At 38.0% G+C, this 20,191-nt stretch overlaps 1 protein-coding gene across 3 annotated transcripts in view; it reads left to right on the plus strand.

The window, feature by feature from the left end:
* The window catches only part of LOC127413649 (atlastin-2-like), a 23,409-nt gene extending 3,982 nt beyond the window's left edge, over positions 1–19,427 (plus strand). For all 3 annotated transcript variants that reach the window (XM_051650940.1, XM_051650939.1, XM_051650941.1), the window contains 12 exons: positions 8,699–9,033; positions 10,055–10,189; positions 10,279–10,383; positions 11,931–11,981; positions 12,066–12,122; positions 12,501–12,593; positions 12,676–12,814; positions 12,896–13,023; positions 15,079–15,135; positions 15,210–15,281; positions 15,641–16,072; positions 18,548–19,427. In XM_051650940.1, coding sequence (XP_051506900.1) covers positions 8,699–9,033; positions 10,055–10,189; positions 10,279–10,383; positions 11,931–11,981; positions 12,066–12,122; positions 12,501–12,593; positions 12,676–12,814; positions 12,896–13,023; positions 15,079–15,135; positions 15,210–15,281; positions 15,641–16,072; positions 18,548–18,667 — 1,724 coding nt within the window. In that variant the 3' untranslated portion in view covers positions 18,668–19,427. The remainder of the gene's footprint in view (positions 1–8,698; positions 9,034–10,054; positions 10,190–10,278; positions 10,384–11,930; positions 11,982–12,065; positions 12,123–12,500; positions 12,594–12,675; positions 12,815–12,895; positions 13,024–15,078; positions 15,136–15,209; positions 15,282–15,640; positions 16,073–18,547) is intronic.
* Positions 19,428–20,191: the final 764 nt, after the last annotated feature.

Genomic DNA, 20,191 nt, shown 5'->3' on the forward strand with positions numbered 1-20,191 from the left:
GGAATTTATTTATACTAACCTGCATAGAATGTACTTTTTTTTTTTACTGACTGAGAAGTTCATTCTTTATCAAAAGCAGTACATTCTCTGACAGAATGCAATTTCAGATGCAGCCATTGAAAATAGTAAGCCGAAGTTACCCAGATGATACACAGTTTGAGACGTATTTTTAAATTGTGCATCCGTGATTGCTTATCTAGCTAATATAGCCCACAACTCCTTGTGCAAAGGAAGAGGAAGAGATTGTGGTGGTTCTTTGTGGTGGTTCCAGATAAAGAAAAGTGGCAAAGATTTTAAGGCCAAAGCTGCCACAACAGTTTTTAAAATATGAATGTAAAAATTAAGTTCTGGTAATCATGATTATTATAACAGATTTAAAGGGATATTTCACCCAAAAATGAAAATTCTCTCATCATTTACTCACCCTCATGCCATCCCAGATGTGTATGACTTTATTTCTTCTGCTCATCACAAATGAAGATTTTTAGAAGAATATCTCAGCTCTGTAGGTCCATACAATGCAAGTGAATGGGTGCCAAAATTTTGACACTCCAAAAATCACAAAGGCAGTATCAAAGTAATCCAGTGGTTAAATCCATATTCTGAAGTGATATTATAGATGTGGGTGAGAACCAGATCAACATTTAAGTAAAATTTTGCTTGAAATTCTTCTTCCTGCCCTGTAGTATGCATGCACAGTGTGAATCAACAAAAAAACAAGAAGAAGAATGTGAAAGTTAATGTGTAGCCTGACTGAGCAGGGAGGAGAATTTTTTGTAAAAATGGACTTAAATATTGATCTGTTTCCCACCCACACCTATCAGATAACTTCTGGAGACATTGATTTAACCACTAGAGTCATATGGATTACTGTTATGCTGACTTGTGATTTTTGGAGCTTCAAAAATTCAAAAATTTGGCACCCATTCAAGAGCTGAGAAATTCTTCTAAAAATCATAATTTGTGTTTTGCTGAAGAAACAAAGTTACACAGATCTGGGATGACATAAGGTGAGTAAATGATGAGAGAATTTTCATTTTTGTGTAAACTATTCTTATTCATTTAAAAGCCCAGGTATACTTCGTTTTTGTGTGTTCCGGATCGGCTCGCACCTGGTTGACCATATTGCCTTTGTGAGTATACTCTTCTGACCGCGAGCGAATATGAATGCATTTGACGCATGCCCACTACAACTTTGTGATATTCTTTTAGTACAGTTAATGGCCGGCGCATGTGCCAACGATAGGGCTGAAACAATTAGTCTGTTCGACAACGTTGAAAAAAAATACAAATTGTTGACACTAGTGCTCAAAAAATTTTCCTAGTCTACTAGTAGGCGTTAATTTAAGTCATTAGTCGACTAGTCGCACATTTATGATATTAATTTAATTACTTAAATATATTTTAGGGCGCATCAGAAAATGGTTTGCGTACAAGGGCTGAGAAAGAATGTTATAAGTAACATTGCTAACACTGTTCTACATTACAGAGAAATACTAAACCATAATAATGAGCCAATAAAATATAAATTTACAAGCGCATGCACGAAGCGAGCTGCAGCGACACCGCCAAAAGCGGTAATGATTCTGAATGTGTTGGAAAAACCAGCAAGGACACTGTCTGAACATTTTATTTAATTTTTTGGGATTTTTTCCCCTTTTTCTCCCAATTTGGAATGCCCAATTCCCAATGTGCTTTTAAGTCCTCGTAGTAATTTGCCTCAGTCCGGGTGGCGGAGGATGTATCCCCGTTGCCTCTGCGTCAGAGAACATCAACCCGTGCATCTTATCACGTGGCTTGTTGAGCGCATTGCCAAAGAGACATAGTGTGTGTGGAGGCTTCATGCCATCCACCGCGGCAACCACGCTCAACTCACCATGCGCCCCACCGAGAACGAACCACATTATAGCGACCACGAGGAGTTTACCCCATGTGACTCTACCCTCCCTAGCAACCGGGCCAATTTGGTTGCTTGGGAGACCTGACTGGAGTCACTCAGCACGCCCTGGGATTCGAACTAGCGAACTCCAGGGATGGTCGCCAGCGTATTTTACCACTGAGCTACCCAGGCCCCCCTATGTCTGGACATTTATAATTTATAGAGAGAAATGCACATTAGGGTTTTGCAGACAGACGATGATCTCGGGGATCGACGATGGTCAGAGTGAGCGCCAGTAGCTGATGCCTTTGATGATGTCAAGATGATATTTGGCTTGTTTTCCCATGTATTAAATTATTATTATTATTATTATTATTATTATTAGGCTATTATTGTTATCAAATTAATATTACAATTAATTTGCCCGTAGACACACAGACACGCGCTTGAAGAAACACTTTATTATATTATTAAGAACGGATGACAGAAAAGCCGTCTATGCGCATGTATGTTTATACGGAGGCATGCAGTCTCATGGAACACGTGCATGTAAAAGGTTCTCACTCTTTCTTTGTTTCTGTCTTCTGAAATTTTTTTTTATTTTTTTTCCCAAGAATAGTATCGCTGCAAATAATCAGCTCAGGAGGTGCGCTGAGTTCAGTTCGCTTTATTTCCACAGAGCAGTTTACTGTGATCACAACTCTGCAGCCTATACATCTGTGATTAAAACATAAAATAATACAAAAACACGTTCACCTCGAACCATGATTTATATTTCAGTGATTATTATCATCATTATTATTATTTGTTTTTATTTCTTCATTTGTGTAAGTAATTTTCCGCCTGCATGTTTAGTCGGATACTTGCCTGACAGTAAATGGAAAGGTGTGTGTGTGTGTGTGTGTGTGTGTGTGATATATATATATATATATATATATATATATATATATATATATATATATATATTATTTTATCACTTCATTATTTTAATTGATTTTTCATTTCATTTGGAGTGCATTTTGAATTTAGAAATGTATTTGATTTAAGTTTTTCGTTTTGTGAATTATTTACATTTTCAATGCAAAATCACTAAAGCAAGAACAACACACAGTTTCATTTGAATTTTTAGTTAAAATAAATAAAAAATAAAGTTCAAAGTTTGAAATCAAGGTATCTTGCTTTATTGTGTAGGCTTAACCCTAAACCTGCTTAATGAAAATTAATCCATAGTACAACCTAGCATCCAACCAGCGGTAATACCTGTGTTCATTGTTTTTCTGTGGAGTTTTTTCTGCGACCAACCGACCAATCAAAACATGGTCGACCAAGACTCTTCTCATCAACTAATGTTTGGTCGACTATCGGGGGATTTAACTTGAAAAATTACTATTACAATTTGAAAAATACTTCAAAGAGTTCTCATCAAAAAATCCTCCACGTGCAGCAATGACAGCTTTGCAGATCCTTGGCATTCTAGCTGTCAGTTTGTCCAGATACTCAGGTGACATTTCACCCCACACTTCCTGTAGCACTTGCCATGGATGTGGCTGTCTTGTCGGGCACTTCTCACACACCTTACAGTCTAGCTGATCCCACAAAAGCTCAATGGGGTTAAGATCCATAACACTCTTTTCCAATTATCTGTTGTCCAATGTCTGTGTTTCTTTGCCCACTCTAACCTTTTCTTTTTGTTTTTCTGTTTCAAAAGTGGCTTTTTCTTTGCAATTCCTCCCATAAGGCCTGCACCCCTGAGTCTTCTCTTTACTGTTGTACATGAAACTGGTGTTGAGTGGGTAGAATTCAATGAAGCTGTCAGCTGAGGACATGTGAGGCGTCTATTTCTCAAACTAGAGACTCTGATGTACTTATCCTCTTGTTTAGTTGTACATCTGGCCTTCCACATCTCTTTCTGTCCTTGTTAGAGCCAGTTGTCCTTTGTCTTTGAAGACTGTAGTGTACACCTTTGTATGAAATCTTCAGTTTTTGGCAATTTCAAGCATTGTATAGCATTCATTCCTCAAAACAATGATTGACTGATGAGTTTCTAGAGAAAGCTGTTTCTTTTTTGACCTAATATTGACCTTAAAACATGCCAGTCTATTGCATACTGTGGCAACTCAAAAACAAACACAAAGACAATGTTAAGCTTCATTTAACAAACCAAATAGCTTTCAACTGTGTTTGATATAATTGCAAGTGACTTTCTAGTACCAAATTAGCATTTTAGCATGATTACTCAAGGATAAGGTGTTGGAGTGATGGCTGCTGGAAATGGGGCCTGTCTAGATTTGATCAAAAATGACTTTTTTCAAATAGTGATGATACTGTTTTTCACATCAGTAATGTGCTGACTATACTTTGTGATTAGTTGAATGCCACTTTGGTGAATTAAAGTACCAATTTCCTTCCGAAACAGCAAAATCTGTACATTATTCCAAACATTTGGCCGACAGTGTGTTACTTCTCAAGTAAATGTATCTTGTTTTAAGGATTTTTAGACAATTTCAAATGAAAAACAAGACAAAATCTCATGATTACAATAGGATTTTTATTTTGCAGTGAATTTTTTAATGAATTAAACTTTTTTTTTCTTGTAATTCAGTGGATGTCATTTAGAGGTATTTTTAAAAGATGATGTTGTCCTCTTTATTGTTTGTAAGCACGTTTAATACAACCTTTTAAGTCGAGGCACAAGCTGAATAGTCAGTTAAAAGCTAGTTATTAATCGTTGCAATAATCACCCGAATTGTCGAATAATTGTTCTAATAATCATTAGATTAATCAATTGTCAAAATAATCGTTAGTTGCAGCCCTAGCCGATGATGCGCACAGATGATGACCGTGTCTGCGAGTCGAGAAAATCTGTCCGGTGCACGGACTGGGTTATGATGAAATTTACGTTACTCATACTGTTCGCGGAGCGATCCGCAATGAGGATGCGCAAAGTATACTTTGGCCTTAACCGGATCCTAACCTGACTCTTACCTCAAACTCAAATTGTACGTGACAAAGGAGTCTGTGATATCAAGATGCAATTTTGTGATATGGCAGTATGTCCCAATAATGGTGCACTACATACCCAAAAGTATAATTTTACACTATAGCTGGGCAATAGAACGATGCAATCGGATATCGACGATATCTTACAAATATCCCGATGCCGATTGCTACACTCATTCTCATTGACAGATGATGATCAACAATATCGGGAAATGGCAAAACCATGGATTTGGGAAGTCGGCAAATATATTACAGAAGCCCAGTGTGTGAAACTAGCACCGGCCACCCACCAGATGCAGTTTGCAAGCTCCTTGTCCAAATGCAGGTATTTCATGCGCAGGTAATTTTGATCATCTACCCGCAATAGGCGGGTGACCTGTAAGACGTCTCGGAGTGATGCATGAAAAGAAATGCTGTCAGTCACAAAGACATACACTTGAAGAAACACACTTTATTGTATTTTAAAGAACAGACAAAAGAAAAGCCTTCAGTGCTCATGTCAGATTCTCTGTTTGTTCAGAGGCGTGCAATGCAAGCCTGTCTTGTTGAACACACATGTAATGAGTTATAGGGATGGGCGATATGACAAAGAAATAAAATCTATTTTTATCAAACTTATGGATGATTCACGATAAGATTTTTTTTGTTCAGCTTTTAAATGTACTCCAACATAATTCAAATTGTATGTTCTTTCTTAGAATGCAAGGCAACCTGTTTAGAGAAATCTAAGTTCTTTTCATTATAGGAAACAAAGGTGTGCAAGAAAAATGTACAAATGCACCACAGGGGGAAGTTGACAACAGAGTGTAAATGTAAAATAAGTTAAAATCTAATAAACCCAGCTGTTCAGAAATAATAGAATAAGAAAACTGCAAAATAATTCTTAGCCAGTGTAGGTATTTATTTGATCTAAACCAAGTCTATCTAGAAATCAGTATCTATAAATTATCAAGTTTATCTAGAGTACTCATTGTATATCAAACAATTTGTGTGTATATTCATAAACCCCTGCAGATAGAGACTTACCCTCTAGCGGTTCAAGCTGAGCAGTGCAGCAATATGAAATAATTTATTATTACAATTCAACTAGCAAAGTTTGTGAAAATGATCGCTTGCCAAATGTTGGCTATAGATGCAGTACACTTGAAACACGTCACAGTACAAAGCAATATGTAGCGATCTATCTGAATCTTCATGGCAAAAGGAGCGGCGGATGTTTGATTCTCCCATGTATAGCCTCTCCATGAACTGAAATGAAGCGCCCATAACTGTCAGGTTAAATAAAGCTTTTTTATGGGTAAAAAGAAGAGAAAGGATACCGTTCATCAACATGTGCACGCAGAGGCCAGTTATGGTCTTAAGCCAGTGTATACCTGCATGATGGACGAAGCTGAGCTACGATCACACTATGTACAGTCGTACTGGGAATATTACTGTTGTCTTTTATATCAGTCTCCGTGTTGTTAACCTGTCACGTTCATTTGGAGCGCGCCACACACGTGCAGCTGATCAGATCGGGAGCGGCATTAAGACAAGCGCTGTGAATTATTTTTCTCTTCCTTATTCAGCCTTTGGTGGATTTACAACATATCTAAGTACAGCGTTTGCAATATTTGTTCTTGCACAATCTCGATTTCTAGATTTAAATTTTTTTTTAAATAGTGTCAAAAAGCCAGATTACAGTTTGCACATGGGGACAAAGATCTTACTTTTTGGAGAAATTTCCTCTGGTCTGATGAAACGTTTGTCCTGGGCATGTGGAGAGAAAGTCATGTGTAGTCTAAAGATGAGTAGAAGTTTGTAGAAGCACTTGCTTCGTGGTAATCAGACCTGCGTGGCAATACGAGCTCGAATGCTGCGAGGAGGCACGACAAGAAAAGAAATGATTCGTGAATGAGTTGTGACACGGAGTGTGACCCGCTTCTTGCAGAGCTGAATTCGGCTCGTGTCTGTTCGGACAGAAGCTGTATATAGCTGTAGTGGACTATAGCATGGTCAGAGCGGATGCTGCTGTGGCAGCGAGCTTGAGCTAATATGTCTGCGCTGATTTTGAAAGATGTTTGTAATTAGAGTAGCGGTCATTTGAAAGGAAGTTTGATTGTTACATGATTGCCCCTGTGTTCCAAATGAAATAATTCACGCTTTGAAAAGAACTTTGAAGGGAGAACAATCGTGATAGGCATGTTGGAAGATGACTTCGAATGGAATCACTGAGTGGAACGCCCTAAACGAGCTGCACGACGAGGTAATGAGGCTGACAGGAATCATCAGTGCGGGAGAACCAGATTGGAATGCTGGGGAGCATTGTAATAATTATTTAATTAAATAGTTAATCTTTTTGTTTCCCTTGCGTTCAAATAAAGCTGTAATAGATCTCAAGTGGCATGAGGCCGGAGCAGCGCCTGTTCGCGGATGCAGACTCGCGCGATGGACCGCTCTGGATGGAAAGTTTAGATAAGAGAATGTATGAACAGTCGTAGGGAGCTGTTTGACATACACCGCCAAAGCAGCCAGTTGCGGAAGATGCTTCACGCTATGATCTGATTGGCGAAGAAAGACAGAGTAAAAATAGCAGTCAATGCTGCAAAAAACAAATGAGCTGCTGATGCAGCTTCTGTTGAATAACAAGATTATTTAGATAGAAGAGCTGTTCTGATGAGGGCAAATGCTTTGCAGCGAAGTAGCAACCACATAGAGGTAAGCAGCTGTTTATATACACTTGCTTTGGCTGTGTGATTGGTCGGATTAAATGAACTTGCTCCTCCTGAACTTTAATGAAACTCCATTTCTGCAATCAAAAGCAATTGCCTTTTTTTCTCTCCCAAATAAATGTTTTCAATGTTTATTGTGCACACCTCCCGCTTTCTTGCGTGGCAAGCTCGTAAATTCACCCCTCCATGACGCTTTCTGCAACGCTTGTCATGTGGAGGGCAAAGTGCCTCTTGACACTGGCATATTTCTTAAATATTATACTTGTTGGCCGCATAAAATGTCCTGGAAATTTGTGCCTTGAAAAGAGTGGGAACCCTGATAATGTCATCTATGAGAATGCTACAGATTATCTCAGATCATTTCAGAAGGTGCTGTGAGTTTAGTTCGCTTTATTTCCATGGACCAGTTCGCGGTTAGCATGCATTGTGAACGCAGCTCTACAGGTTCAGTAATAAATATCTTTGTATTAAAGAAACAAAGACAAAAGTGATTAAATCATAAAATAATACAAGATATGTTCACCTTGAACCTAAAATTTAGTTCTATTTTCTTTTCTTTAGGCAGCATAAACTGTATTACCAAAACGCAATACAAACATACATTTAGCAGCATTATTTTGGGAACACAATGGAATTTATTAGGCTTATTTACAATGATTATTATTATCTTTAAATTTATGGTTGTCTTTAGTTCTTAATTTGTAGGCTATTAGTAATTTTTCACCTGTTGTTGTTGATGGATGCTTGTGTGATGGCAAATGGAGATGTTGGAGATGGTAAATGTTTAGATTTGGGGTGGTTGTTTTATACGATTTTTTGGTCACTTATTTTAATTGTTTTTTCGTTTCATTTAAAGTGCAATTTGAATTAAGAAAAGTTATGTTTCAATAAATGAATTAAATTTTTAAAGAAATTCAATTAAGCAAAAATATTCACCGACCCTCGGCAGGGGGGTTGACAATGTAATCGGATATCGCAAATATTTCTTTACATAACGTCCAGCCTATTTCACACCAACAGAAAAGTAGAATTAGGAAGATGGGAATTCTGGGAATAAGTGTATGAAATGCATAATTGCGGAATTAACCAAGTTTTTTTTTCCTTACAGATATGACTGGTGTGGAGGATGTTCCACTGTGCCATCCAGTTCAGGAGTTGAGCTCTTTGGAGGAGTTCAGCCCTGATACTAATGGGGTAGCACGATGTGCCGTCGAGGAGTTTGAACCCGAGGACGACCCAGTTCCAGAGGGGGCTCGACCCATTCAAATTGTGCTAGCTAGTGAGGATGATCATAAGTTTGAGTTAGATGAAGTTGCGCTAGAAAAAATCCTGATGCAGGAACATGTGAGGGATCTCAATGTGGTTGTGCTGTCTGTGGCCGGTGCCTTCCGCAAGGGCAAGTCCTTCCTATTGGACTTCATGCTACGTTACATGCACAATCAGGTAAGAACTGACCCCTTAACACCCATTCCCAAAGAAAGGGGTGGGTATAGATCAGTGACGGACCATGCATTTTATGTCTAGGCCTTCAGTTCGATTCATGCCATTAAGAAAACACCGTTTCATGATTTATAAGACACCCTATGTCTATGGACATCATACATTATGTCACTGCCAACTAATAATACCAATTGACATTTTAAAAACACATCGATGCATGAAAGCCAAAACCAAGGAGTCTGTATTACCAGGAAAAAGATATATAATAATAATTGCGATTTAAAATGTTGCTTGCAATAAATTGTTTTTTAAGGGTATATGGTACTTTTCAAAACTTGAACCGACGCTCCAGCCAGCCTAATATACACTCAGAAAACTCCCGATGTCGCTATAACAATGCAAAAGCCCCAAAAGACTTGAGGCTGTAATCGCTGCCAAAGGTGCTTCAACTAAGTACTGAGTGAAGGGTCTGAATACTTATGTCAATGCGATAATTCAGTTTTTTCTTTCTAATAAATTTGCAATGTTATCAAAAATAGTTTTTTGGCTTTGTGGTTATGGAGTATGAAGTGTAGATAAATGTGAAAAAAAATAATAATAATAATTTAAAGTCTTTTAGCATAAGGCTGCAACATAACAAAATGTGAAAAAAATGAAGGGGTCTGAATACTTTATGAATGCACTGTATGTCATGTCATCTAATGATATGCATTCAAATCAGCAAGGCGTATGAGCTCCCACACATCAGTTAAAAATAATACTGAATTATCATTCCTGAGAACAAGTTTCTGATGACTCATCATTGACATGTTTTAACTTGCGTGCTCTGTACTACATGTATAAAACCTGCTAGGTCACAACATGCATGCATGCTTTTTCACACTTTCAGTTCAGGCCATTCACTAGAACAATGTCTGCATACTACCCATACTACTCTTACTACTTCCGCCATATATATCTATGGCAGAAATAGTAAGAGTAGTATGCCATTCCGAACTCGGCCTGTGTCTCTTTTGTCTCGTAGTCATCTGAGTCATGGATGGGAGGAGATGATGAGCCACTGACTGGTTTCTCCTGGAGAGGAGGCTGTGAGAGAGAGACCACAGGCATCCAGGCCTGGAGTGAGGTGTTTGTTGTGAAAAAGGAAGATGGAACTAAGGTGGATGGGTGTTCACTTGAAGATGGATTTTATCTCACTGATTAGATAATGTTGGCTGTCTGATAAGCCTTATTTCTGTGTGTTGTCAGGTGGCTGTGTTGTTAGTGGACACTCAGGGAGCCTTTGACAGTCAGTCCACCATCAAGGACTGTGCCACTGTTTTTGCACTAAGCACCATGACCAGCTCTGTGCAGGTATGTATAGTGACATAAGAGTTATACAGGGAAAAAGGGTTATTGAAATATTATTTGATCAGACCAGGGTCCGAAATAAAGGGGGCTGAGGGCAAAAATGCCCCAAAGATTCAAAATGTGGAGGTAAAAATGCCCTCATAATGAATTCCTGTTTTTGTTTTGATTTTTAACATCTGATGTATTTTTGAATTTGTAACTTATACAGGATGTAATATTATGTTCTAGGCCTATACATATTATGGTTTAAAATATAAGTTGATCTAATCATTCAGATAAACAGCTTATGTAAGTGAATTGATTACAATTTGATTGATGACGTTTTTGAAATAAAAGGATGATGCACAGTATATTTTTATGTTAACAACAAATATGCCCTCATAAAAGTACAAAAAGCATGCAATTACTGCCCCAAAACCCTTATGTTGTATTCCTGTCATTTTGACCCAGATGATCGGCCATTGGAAATGAATGGATTAGACTACAAAATACAGAAATATTAAGTGTTCAGGAGCATCCTATACCTTTAGATGGGCATATACACTGTTGTGCCAAAACATTATGACCACTCACAGGTGAAGTGAATAACATTGATCATCTCCTAACAAGGGCACATGTCAAGGTCAGGGTAGATTAGATGCGAAGCAAACAATCAGTTCTCATATCAACGTGTTGAATGCAGGTGAAATGGGCAGAAGTAAAGAACTGAGTGACTTTGACAAGGGCCAAAATGTTGTGGCCAGATGACTGGGTCAGAGCATCTCTGAAACGGCAAGGCTTGTGGGGTGCTCCCGGTCAGCAGTGGTGAGTACCTACCGACTGTAGTCCAAGGAGGGACAAACCGGCGACAGGGTGTTGGATGCCCAAGGCTCATCGATGCGTGGGCATCGAAGACCATCCCGTCTGGTCTGAATTGACAGAAGGTCTACTGTGGCACAAGTTACAGAAAATTTTAATGATGGTTACGGGAGGAATGTATCACAACACAGTGCATTGCACCCTGCTGCGTATGGGGCCGTGTTGCCGCAGACCGGTCCGAGTGCCCATGATGACCCCTGTCCACCGTCGAAAGCTCCTACAATGGGCACACAAGCGTTGGAACTGGACCTTAGTTACGATATGTCATTGTCTATGTTATATGTATGTTTCGGTAAGTAATAAGGAAAAACATGAGAAAAAGACACTTCTGTTTGTTATATTTATGTGTCTCTGTGGGAATTTTATACTCTAATACTCACTGCAGTTTGGTCTCAGTGAAACTAATTTGCTAATTGCATTCTACTAATTGAGGCCTTTCCAACAATATATAACACATGGCTATCTCATCTTTTTTATGGTTTTACCAACTCTGAATATAATTGTTGTGATAAGTTTGCAAATGATGAGAACGAAACATTATTTGTCAGCTTAAACTGGCCTTAATTTCTGACACTGCTTCTGACACTATAGTAAACGTTCTTTTGTTTTTATTGGGGTTTATCGTAAAAAGCATTTTTGGATTTCGGAACTTTCTCAAAATATACTGTAAACCTAAATCTCATTTGTTTCAGGTTTATAACCTTTCCCAAAATATCCAAGAAGATGATTTACAGCATCTCCAGGTATTTTCTTTCTTTCTTTAAGTGCATATTTTTATTTTTATTTTTTTCTCCTATTGACAGTAACATCATGTGTGCTTTTTATAGCTTTTCACAGAATATGGTCGACTTGCAATGGAAGAGATCTACGAAAAACCATTTCAGGTAGAGAAACCTGAAATTCGCAAACTAAGTACTAATAAATGCTAAATAAAATGGATATGCCAACCCATGCCTTTGTTCCATATACTTTTGATTGAAGACCTGTGTGATTAAACAACATGAAAGTACCAATTATACAAAATATTGCAAAACATTTCACACAGAATCCGATCCCAAACTTTCATTATCAGAAAATGTTTGAAATCTGAATGATTAAACACATTGATCTTAGCCTCTAAGAAAAAAACAAACACAAAAAACATAATCGCAGTGTGATATGCCTGATTGTTCGATGTAAAGGAGTTCATAGAGATGTATAATTGCACCATAAGGTCTTGTTTATGTTTTTAAGTGTAATTTCATTCCTTGTATGTCTTTTAGAAACTACTGTTTTTGATAAGAGATTGGTGTTACCCTTACGAGCATGAGTATGGACTTGAGGGAGGGAATCACTTTTTGGAGAAGAGACTACAGGTGAGAAAAAGCACAGAATGGTTTAAACACGGCATCAGCATGTCGAGCTGAACTTAAATCCTGTTTCATTTCTGCTCTGTAGGTGAAGCAGAATCAACACGAGGAGATGCAGAATGTTAGGAAGCACATCCACGCTTGTTTCTCCAGCATTAGCTGCTTTCTTCTGCCACATCCAGGTCTGAAGGTGGCCATCAACCCTCACTTTGATGGCAGACTGAGAGGTCGGTAAACTTTCACTATTAAACACAGGCATGTACATAAACAGATCTGAACTGCAGGCTCCTCATGAAGTGTTTCTGCAGACATTGACAGTGATTTTAAGAATGAGCTGCAAAATCTAGTGCCCTTACTGTTGGCACCAGAGAACCTGGTAGAGAAGGAGATCAATGGAGCCAAAGTCACATGCAGAGACTTGCTGGAGTACTTCAAGGTCAGAGTTTATTACTTTAATATCCAATTTGATTTGTGTTTACAACTGCTATTGCAGAAAACTGTGTCAGTAATGAAGTAAGAGAGGCAGTATTATTCAAGTACGCCTGTAGAGTTTGTTAGACAACATATGCAAATTTGATTGTGTTTACTAAAACAATTAGCCATAGGCTAATAGAAGAGTGTAATAACCTGTAGTAAAATCACTGTAATGCACATTTTTAAGAGGCTTACTGCTTTTATAAAATGAAAGAAGCACTTTTGGCAGATGTTACATTCAAATTTACAGCCTTAAATAGGATAGTTCACCCAAAAATGAAAATTCTCTGATCATTTACTCATCATGCCATCCAAATCAAATCCCTTTATTGTCACTCAACCATATACACAAGTGCAACAGTGGGTGAAAGTCTTGGGTGCAGTTCCGAGCAACATAGCAGTATGACAATTACAATAAACATCTTTACGCAACACAGTTTACACATCTTGTTACACAACACAATATACACCTAATAATATATAATATACAGTATACACAAAATAAGAAGACCGTATACAATAAAAATACACTGTACCCCCCTCCCCCCCATGTAATCAGTGGAAATAAATATAAGTAATAAGTGTTGTGTTGACATTCAGCAGTCAGTTAATAGTCAGTTGCCAGTGTGTTATTAAGAGAAGTATAAAATGTGAGTCCAGTCTGAGGCTAATAAAGTGCAGTGCTGATATATATATCGTGAGTGATCAAGAGTTCAAAAATCTGATTGCTTGGGGGAAGAAGCTGTCATGAAGTCAGCTGGTGTGGGTCCTGATGCTGCGATACCGCCTTCCTGATGGTAGCAGTGAGAGCATCCCATGGTTCGGGTGGCTGGAGTCTCTGATGATCCTTCGAGCTTTTTTCACACACCGCCTGGTATAGATGTCCTGGAGGGAGGGAAGCTCACCTCCGATGATGTGTCTGGCAGTTCGCACCACCCTTTGCAGGGCTTCGTGGTTGTGGGCGGTGCTATTGCCGTACCAGGCAGTGATGCAGCCAGTCAGGATGCTCTCTACAGTGCTGGTGTAGAACCGTGTGAGGATGTGGTGGTTCATTCCAAACTTCCCTCAGCCATCTCAGGAAGAAGAGGCGATGGTGAGCCTTCACAACAGCCTCAGTGTGGACGGACCATGTGAGTTCCTCAGTGATGTGGACACCGAGGAACTTGAAGCTCATGACTCTCTCCACCTCCCAGATGTGTTTGACTTTCTTCTGCAGAACACAATTGAAGATTTTTAGAAGAATATCTCAGCTCTGTAGGTCCATACAATGCAGGTGAATGGTGACCAAAATTTTGAAGCTCAAAAATACACGTAAAGGCAGCATAAAAGTAATTAATATGACTCCAGTGGTTTAATCAAAGTCTTCTGAAGCAATCTAATCAGTTTTAGGTGAGAACAGACCAAATATAACTCCTTTCACTCCATAAATCTTGACATCAGCAGTCTCCTTGGCGATCATGATTTCAAGCTCGATTACACTTCCTAGCGTCATCTATCACTCTGCGTATGCGTCAAGCACTAGTAAGTGTAATCGAGCTTGAAATCATGATCGTGCCTAGAGACTGCAGTGAAAAAGGAGTTATATTTTGGTCTGTTTTCACCCAAAAGCGATTAGATTGCTTCAGAAGACATTGATTAATCAACTGCAGTCTTATTAATAACGTTTATGCTGTCTTTGTGTTTTTTGGAGCTTCAGAATTTTTGTCATGATTCACTTGCATTGTATGGTCCTACAGAGCTGAGATATTCTTTGTGTTCTGCAGAAGAAAGTTAGTCATACACATTTGGGAAGGCATGAGGGTGAGTAAATGATGAGAGAATTTTATTTTTTGGGTGAACTGTCCCTTTAATAGACCAGAAATACAAGACACAAGATCTTGTACACTGGAGTGTGTAGAAAATTGGTCCAGCTCTGTAGAATGAGAATTTTACCTCCCGCCACAACGACTATAAATTTTGTAATGTCAATTTTCTTCTTTGTTCAAGTCAAAGACACTATTTATTTCTCTGTTTGTAGGCATACATCAAAATCTATCAAGGTGAGGAGCTCCCACATCCTAAATCCATGCTACAGGTATGCTGTTCTCCACATGCAATGCTGCCTATTTGAATGTTCTCAAATGCTCACACTGTGCCAATGTTACCCAGGCAACTGCTGAAGCGAACAACCTGACGGCTGTCGCTGGAGCAAAAGACACCTATAGCAAAACCATGGAGCAGGTAGAGTTACTTTGAGCCTCTACTATTTACTGCATTCATGCAGACAGATTTTAAGAAGACTAAAGGTTTTTCGCTTCTAAATGGATCTTAGATGGAGAGGGACCTCAATTTTCTTTAAATATAGCAGGAGTGTGACGAGATGAGCTAGCCTATATAACTGAAAATAACTTGAGGCCATTGCACTAAAATAGTATGCTGAAGTTTGGCCCAGATAACTCAAGTATGTCCCTATTATGGCTTAATTAAATCTGCAATACGTATATCTGGTTATTTAGAGATACTATGTGTTGATTCAGTGTGTGCATGCTTAATGAGCATTTAATTTTTATTTTGGGTTTATTTTTATCTGTCTGGCACAGATATGTGGAGGAGACAAACCGTACATCGCCCCAGTTGACCTCGAGCGCTATCATGACGAGTTTAAAAAGACCTCTGTTCAACAGTTTTGTGCCGTGAAGAAAATGGGTGGCACAGAGTTCAGTCAGCGCTACCAGCAGCAGTTAGAGACAGAGCTGGATGAAGTGTACACCAGTTTTGTGAAAAACAATGAAAGCAAGAACATTTTCTATGCAGCGAGAACGCCAGCCACACTGTTTGCAGTCATGTTTGTTACCTACATGGTCTCCACGATAACAGGCTTCATTGGCTTATCGGCGATCGCGGCTCTGGCCAGTCTCGTGATGGGGGTGTCGCTGCTCACATTGTGTGCCTGGGCGTATGTCAGATACTCGGGGGAGTATCGAGAAGTGGGTGTGGCTATAGACCTCACAGCAGAGGCCCTGTGGGAACAGGTGAGTCGTGCTTCCTGGATGCACTTTAATACACAGTTGATTCTTGGTGCTGATTGGTTGGCCTGATCCTGCAGTCGGTGTTAGTGTTTCTGCTGTTTTTTTTTCCCGGCAGATGCTATTTGCACCCTGGTGCAAATAATGGTAGATACTAATTGCACCCTGGTGCAAATAATAATATATGGTATTTACACCCAGTGCAAATAGTGGCAAATATTATTTTCACCCCAACCCTGGTGCAAATAGTGTCAGATACTATTTGCACCCATATTTAAATACTAACATACAGTATTGGCATCACTGCAGTGTGTATATTGTGTTTATTTAGAGTCCCGTAGAGAGAAACTACATTAACGCCTACCCCTTAACCTAACCTTAAAAAAAAAAAACCTTGGTTTTACTACTGTAACCATGGTTTTACGCAGGAACAAGTGCAATCGACAGACCTCGCCTCCGGATCAAACCCTTTTCGTCACTATCTGACATTTACTGTGACCAAATCACTGCATTGAAATCAACATTTATATTCATTTTTATCGATTATTTTAAGTAGTATTAAAGGAAATATTAAGAGTGGAAACAGGAAATCTAATGGGGAAAAAGAGTGGGACAAAACACGGATTCAGCATTTTCATACACCATCTTTATACCCCGTGCCACTGCAACGACATCTGTTGGTCAGTTTGTCGTATATTTCTGTGGTTCTACCAGACTATTGGGGTGCAAATAGCTGCACTGTGTGGCAGATGCTATTTTTCCCTGCCCATTGTTCTTTATGCTCATCCTATAAATAATTCACTTTTAGTCGTCATAACCCACATTTCATTTCTCGTGCATTGCAGAAGATTGTTTTAAAGGTGAGGAAATAATCTCACTCACCCTCCCTTAATTATATATCGCTTTATATTATTTCACACAATTTCTGACAAATTCGGAAAATGTATAGTTCTGGAATAACATGGGCACAACAATAAGAATTATCTTTCTGCTGTTCAGATTTTTACTTCCCCTGCCAACATATTAATTAGCCACACAACAAAAATAATAAATTGCTATTTTTTTTTATGTCAGCATTTTTCATGATAGCTATAAATGCATAAACTATATATTAAACTATAGTGTGAAACATTACTGATTTGATTATTTCAAAACACAAGTCATTCTCACAGATTCAACCAATCTTCCTCTATATCAGCCAACTAAATATTACATTGGTAACATTTAGAGCACCACAATTTACAACAATGTTTAATATATTACAGAATGTATAATATATCCAAATTTAAGTTTGTTTTCTAATGATAAAAACACATGGACATTATCATTGGACGTTGAAACTTATGTCAAAAATGTATGTAAAACAAATGTTGACAGGTAATTTGCAATAATCTTTTACTAATATTTCTTAAACTAATCTGAAACCATTTTAGAATTTTAAAATGTTGTTAATATTTGAAAACCTTTTGTCTACCAAATGAAAGTCATGTGATGCAACCAACATGCAGGCAGCCATTCTGTTGTCATGTGACAAAAACAAACAAACAAACCATAAAACACAGAGGATCCCTTTAGACCCTCGTGACAGTGTGAAGGTTTTTTTTTTTTTTTCTTTTTTAAATCTGAAGTTTTGACATTTTTCTGAAAAAGGCATTTTGTTTAGGTCAAATGAAGTAACTACAGAAAATGTTTAATATCCGAGACCCAAAAATGTGTGATATTTGTAAAAAATATTTTACAATGAAAATATTTTTGAAAAGTTTTTGAAATAAACTTTTAACTTGGTTACACCACTTGACATTGTTTTTAGTACAAATGTGATTTTCAAAAATTTATGAAACCAACTTGGGCACAAAAGATCACATTTCTACAACTTGAAACACTCATTTGTAAAACATTTCTCATTTTTATAATATTAAACAACCTTATTTGACCATTATTCCAATTTGAGGTGCATTTGTGTTCTGAACAAGACTTGCTTTAATACTAAAATGCCCTTGGGTATTATGATTTTACGTTTAATTGTATTTTCCTCACTATGATTTATAATATGATCTGTATTTGTATTGTTATTATTGGTATTTGCTATGGCAAGCATCACTATTAATATTGCCCACACTTGAGGATAGTGATTCGAACAAACCTATAACCCTAGCCTAGGTATTTAACCACCATTGTGATGACAAGTTTAGCAATGGGCAAGGACCACTCATACATTCTTCAGAATATGTAAAAATAAAAAAATAGTTCTCAGTGTTGTGGAGTGGTGGTGGCGTAGTGGACTAAAGCACTGAACTGGTAAGCAGAAGGTTGTTGGTTTGATCCCCACAGCCACCACCATTGTGTCCTTGAGCAAGGCACTTAACTCCAGATTGCTCCAGGGGGATTGTCCCTGTAATAAGGCCACTGTAAGTCACTTTGGATAAAAGTGTCTGCCAAATGCATAAATGTTGATGTGTTCTTCTCCTTTGTTCTTTCTAGGTGCTGAAGCCACTTACTGAGCAATACATGGAAGAAAATGTCAGGCAGACTGTTGTGAACTCTATAAGAGCCACTCTAACTGATCAGGTGAAACAAACCGCAAAGTTGAAGACCAACTGAGAGTTTGCTGTGCCTGTGTGAACAATCAGTGCTTTTATCTTGTGTACATTTTATTTGTGATGTTTGGTCATTTAGACTGGAGATTCTAAACAAAGTTTACAGCAGCATTTTCCCTGGCAAATTATACACACAAACATGCAAGATCATTACAAATTCATTGAAGTTTAAGTTATCAGGTAAACATGCATGTTTGGATTTTTCTTTGGTTGAAAGGTTATTCTGGCAAGCACACTTTTATCAATCAATTTGAACACTAGATCTTTAATCCCTTAATTGCATAATGGTTCAGTTACTGCTTTTTAAAGTGCACCATCCATAACCTTTATTCCATATTGCATATTTATGGGATTTGCCTTCTACCACAGTTACCACAATCAGTTTTTGCAGGATTTCTTGTGACATACTTTTAGAGCCATTTAGGAATGCTGAAATTGTAAATCCATCCAAAGCTCCCCTTTAGCGGGCCTCATTCTGTACAGTGTTTTAGACTGTATCATAGTCTCATGCATGTAAATGTGTACAAATATCACTATATAGAACATAAGGGGTTTAATTTACAGTCAAATGTTTTGAAATGAGTATGAATGTGACATTCTACTTGCCTTTATCATTTGTTGTACTTATCCAGGAGCACCTTTCATTGTGCACAGCTTTGTGATGCATATGGGAGTGCTCATGGCATAACTTGTTTTGTCTTTTCAGGTTATGTCCTGTAATTTATTTTTTAAATGATTAAAAAATAAAAAACGTGTGTTTCTGACTCGTCCCAGGATTACTTTATATAAAACACAGTTAGACAGGGAATTTTAAAATTGTGATTTCTAGGCATGAAAAAGTTTAGGAAAATAGTCATGGACATTTCTAAAGTGAAAATAATTTTGTCTAGTTATATGCTCTGAAATATCGGCCAGTGCAATCTCTAAAATGCTCAAAAAATAGCAACTGAATGGAGCTATAACTTCCTAAATAAATATTAAAGAGATATTTTATTTGGTTTTGGTCCCAACTTATCACTGGACTTTAAAGTCAATAGCAGCATGCCATATTGCAGTGCTTAATACTGTCATAAGCAGTTATCATTTGTAGTTAACTTATTATTAACTAATGAAATGACTAACCCCAAATGTTTGACAAATATAAAAAATATATATGTTGCCTCTTGTTTAAAGATCACATACAGTATGTCTTCAATTGATTAAGCTCAGGAAAACATTTGTTTGAAGTTCCCCCAAATCGCTTGGTTGTTTTGGTGTTGCTGTTTACAAGTTTGAATTAAGTCTCACCAGTGTGATAATGAATGCTTTTGTTCTGGAGGAGCCAACGTTAGTCATTCAAGCAGAACTGGTTCGGCTCAAAAACATTTTTATAACGTCTACTTCCCAAGTGCTTAAGGTTGCCAGCATTGGTCTTGTTACTATGGTGACAGACATTTTAAAACATTTTTAAACAATGGGGTTCGAGTCACACAAGCTTGAGTTTCACGCTGCCCGAACGGACTGCAACACTTCAAGTGAGGTAAGGGCT

This window comes from Myxocyprinus asiaticus, chromosome 23, assembly GCF_019703515.2.
Source record: "Myxocyprinus asiaticus isolate MX2 ecotype Aquarium Trade chromosome 23, UBuf_Myxa_2, whole genome shotgun sequence".
NCBI classification, from domain to species: domain Eukaryota; kingdom Metazoa; phylum Chordata; class Actinopteri; order Cypriniformes; family Catostomidae; genus Myxocyprinus; species Myxocyprinus asiaticus.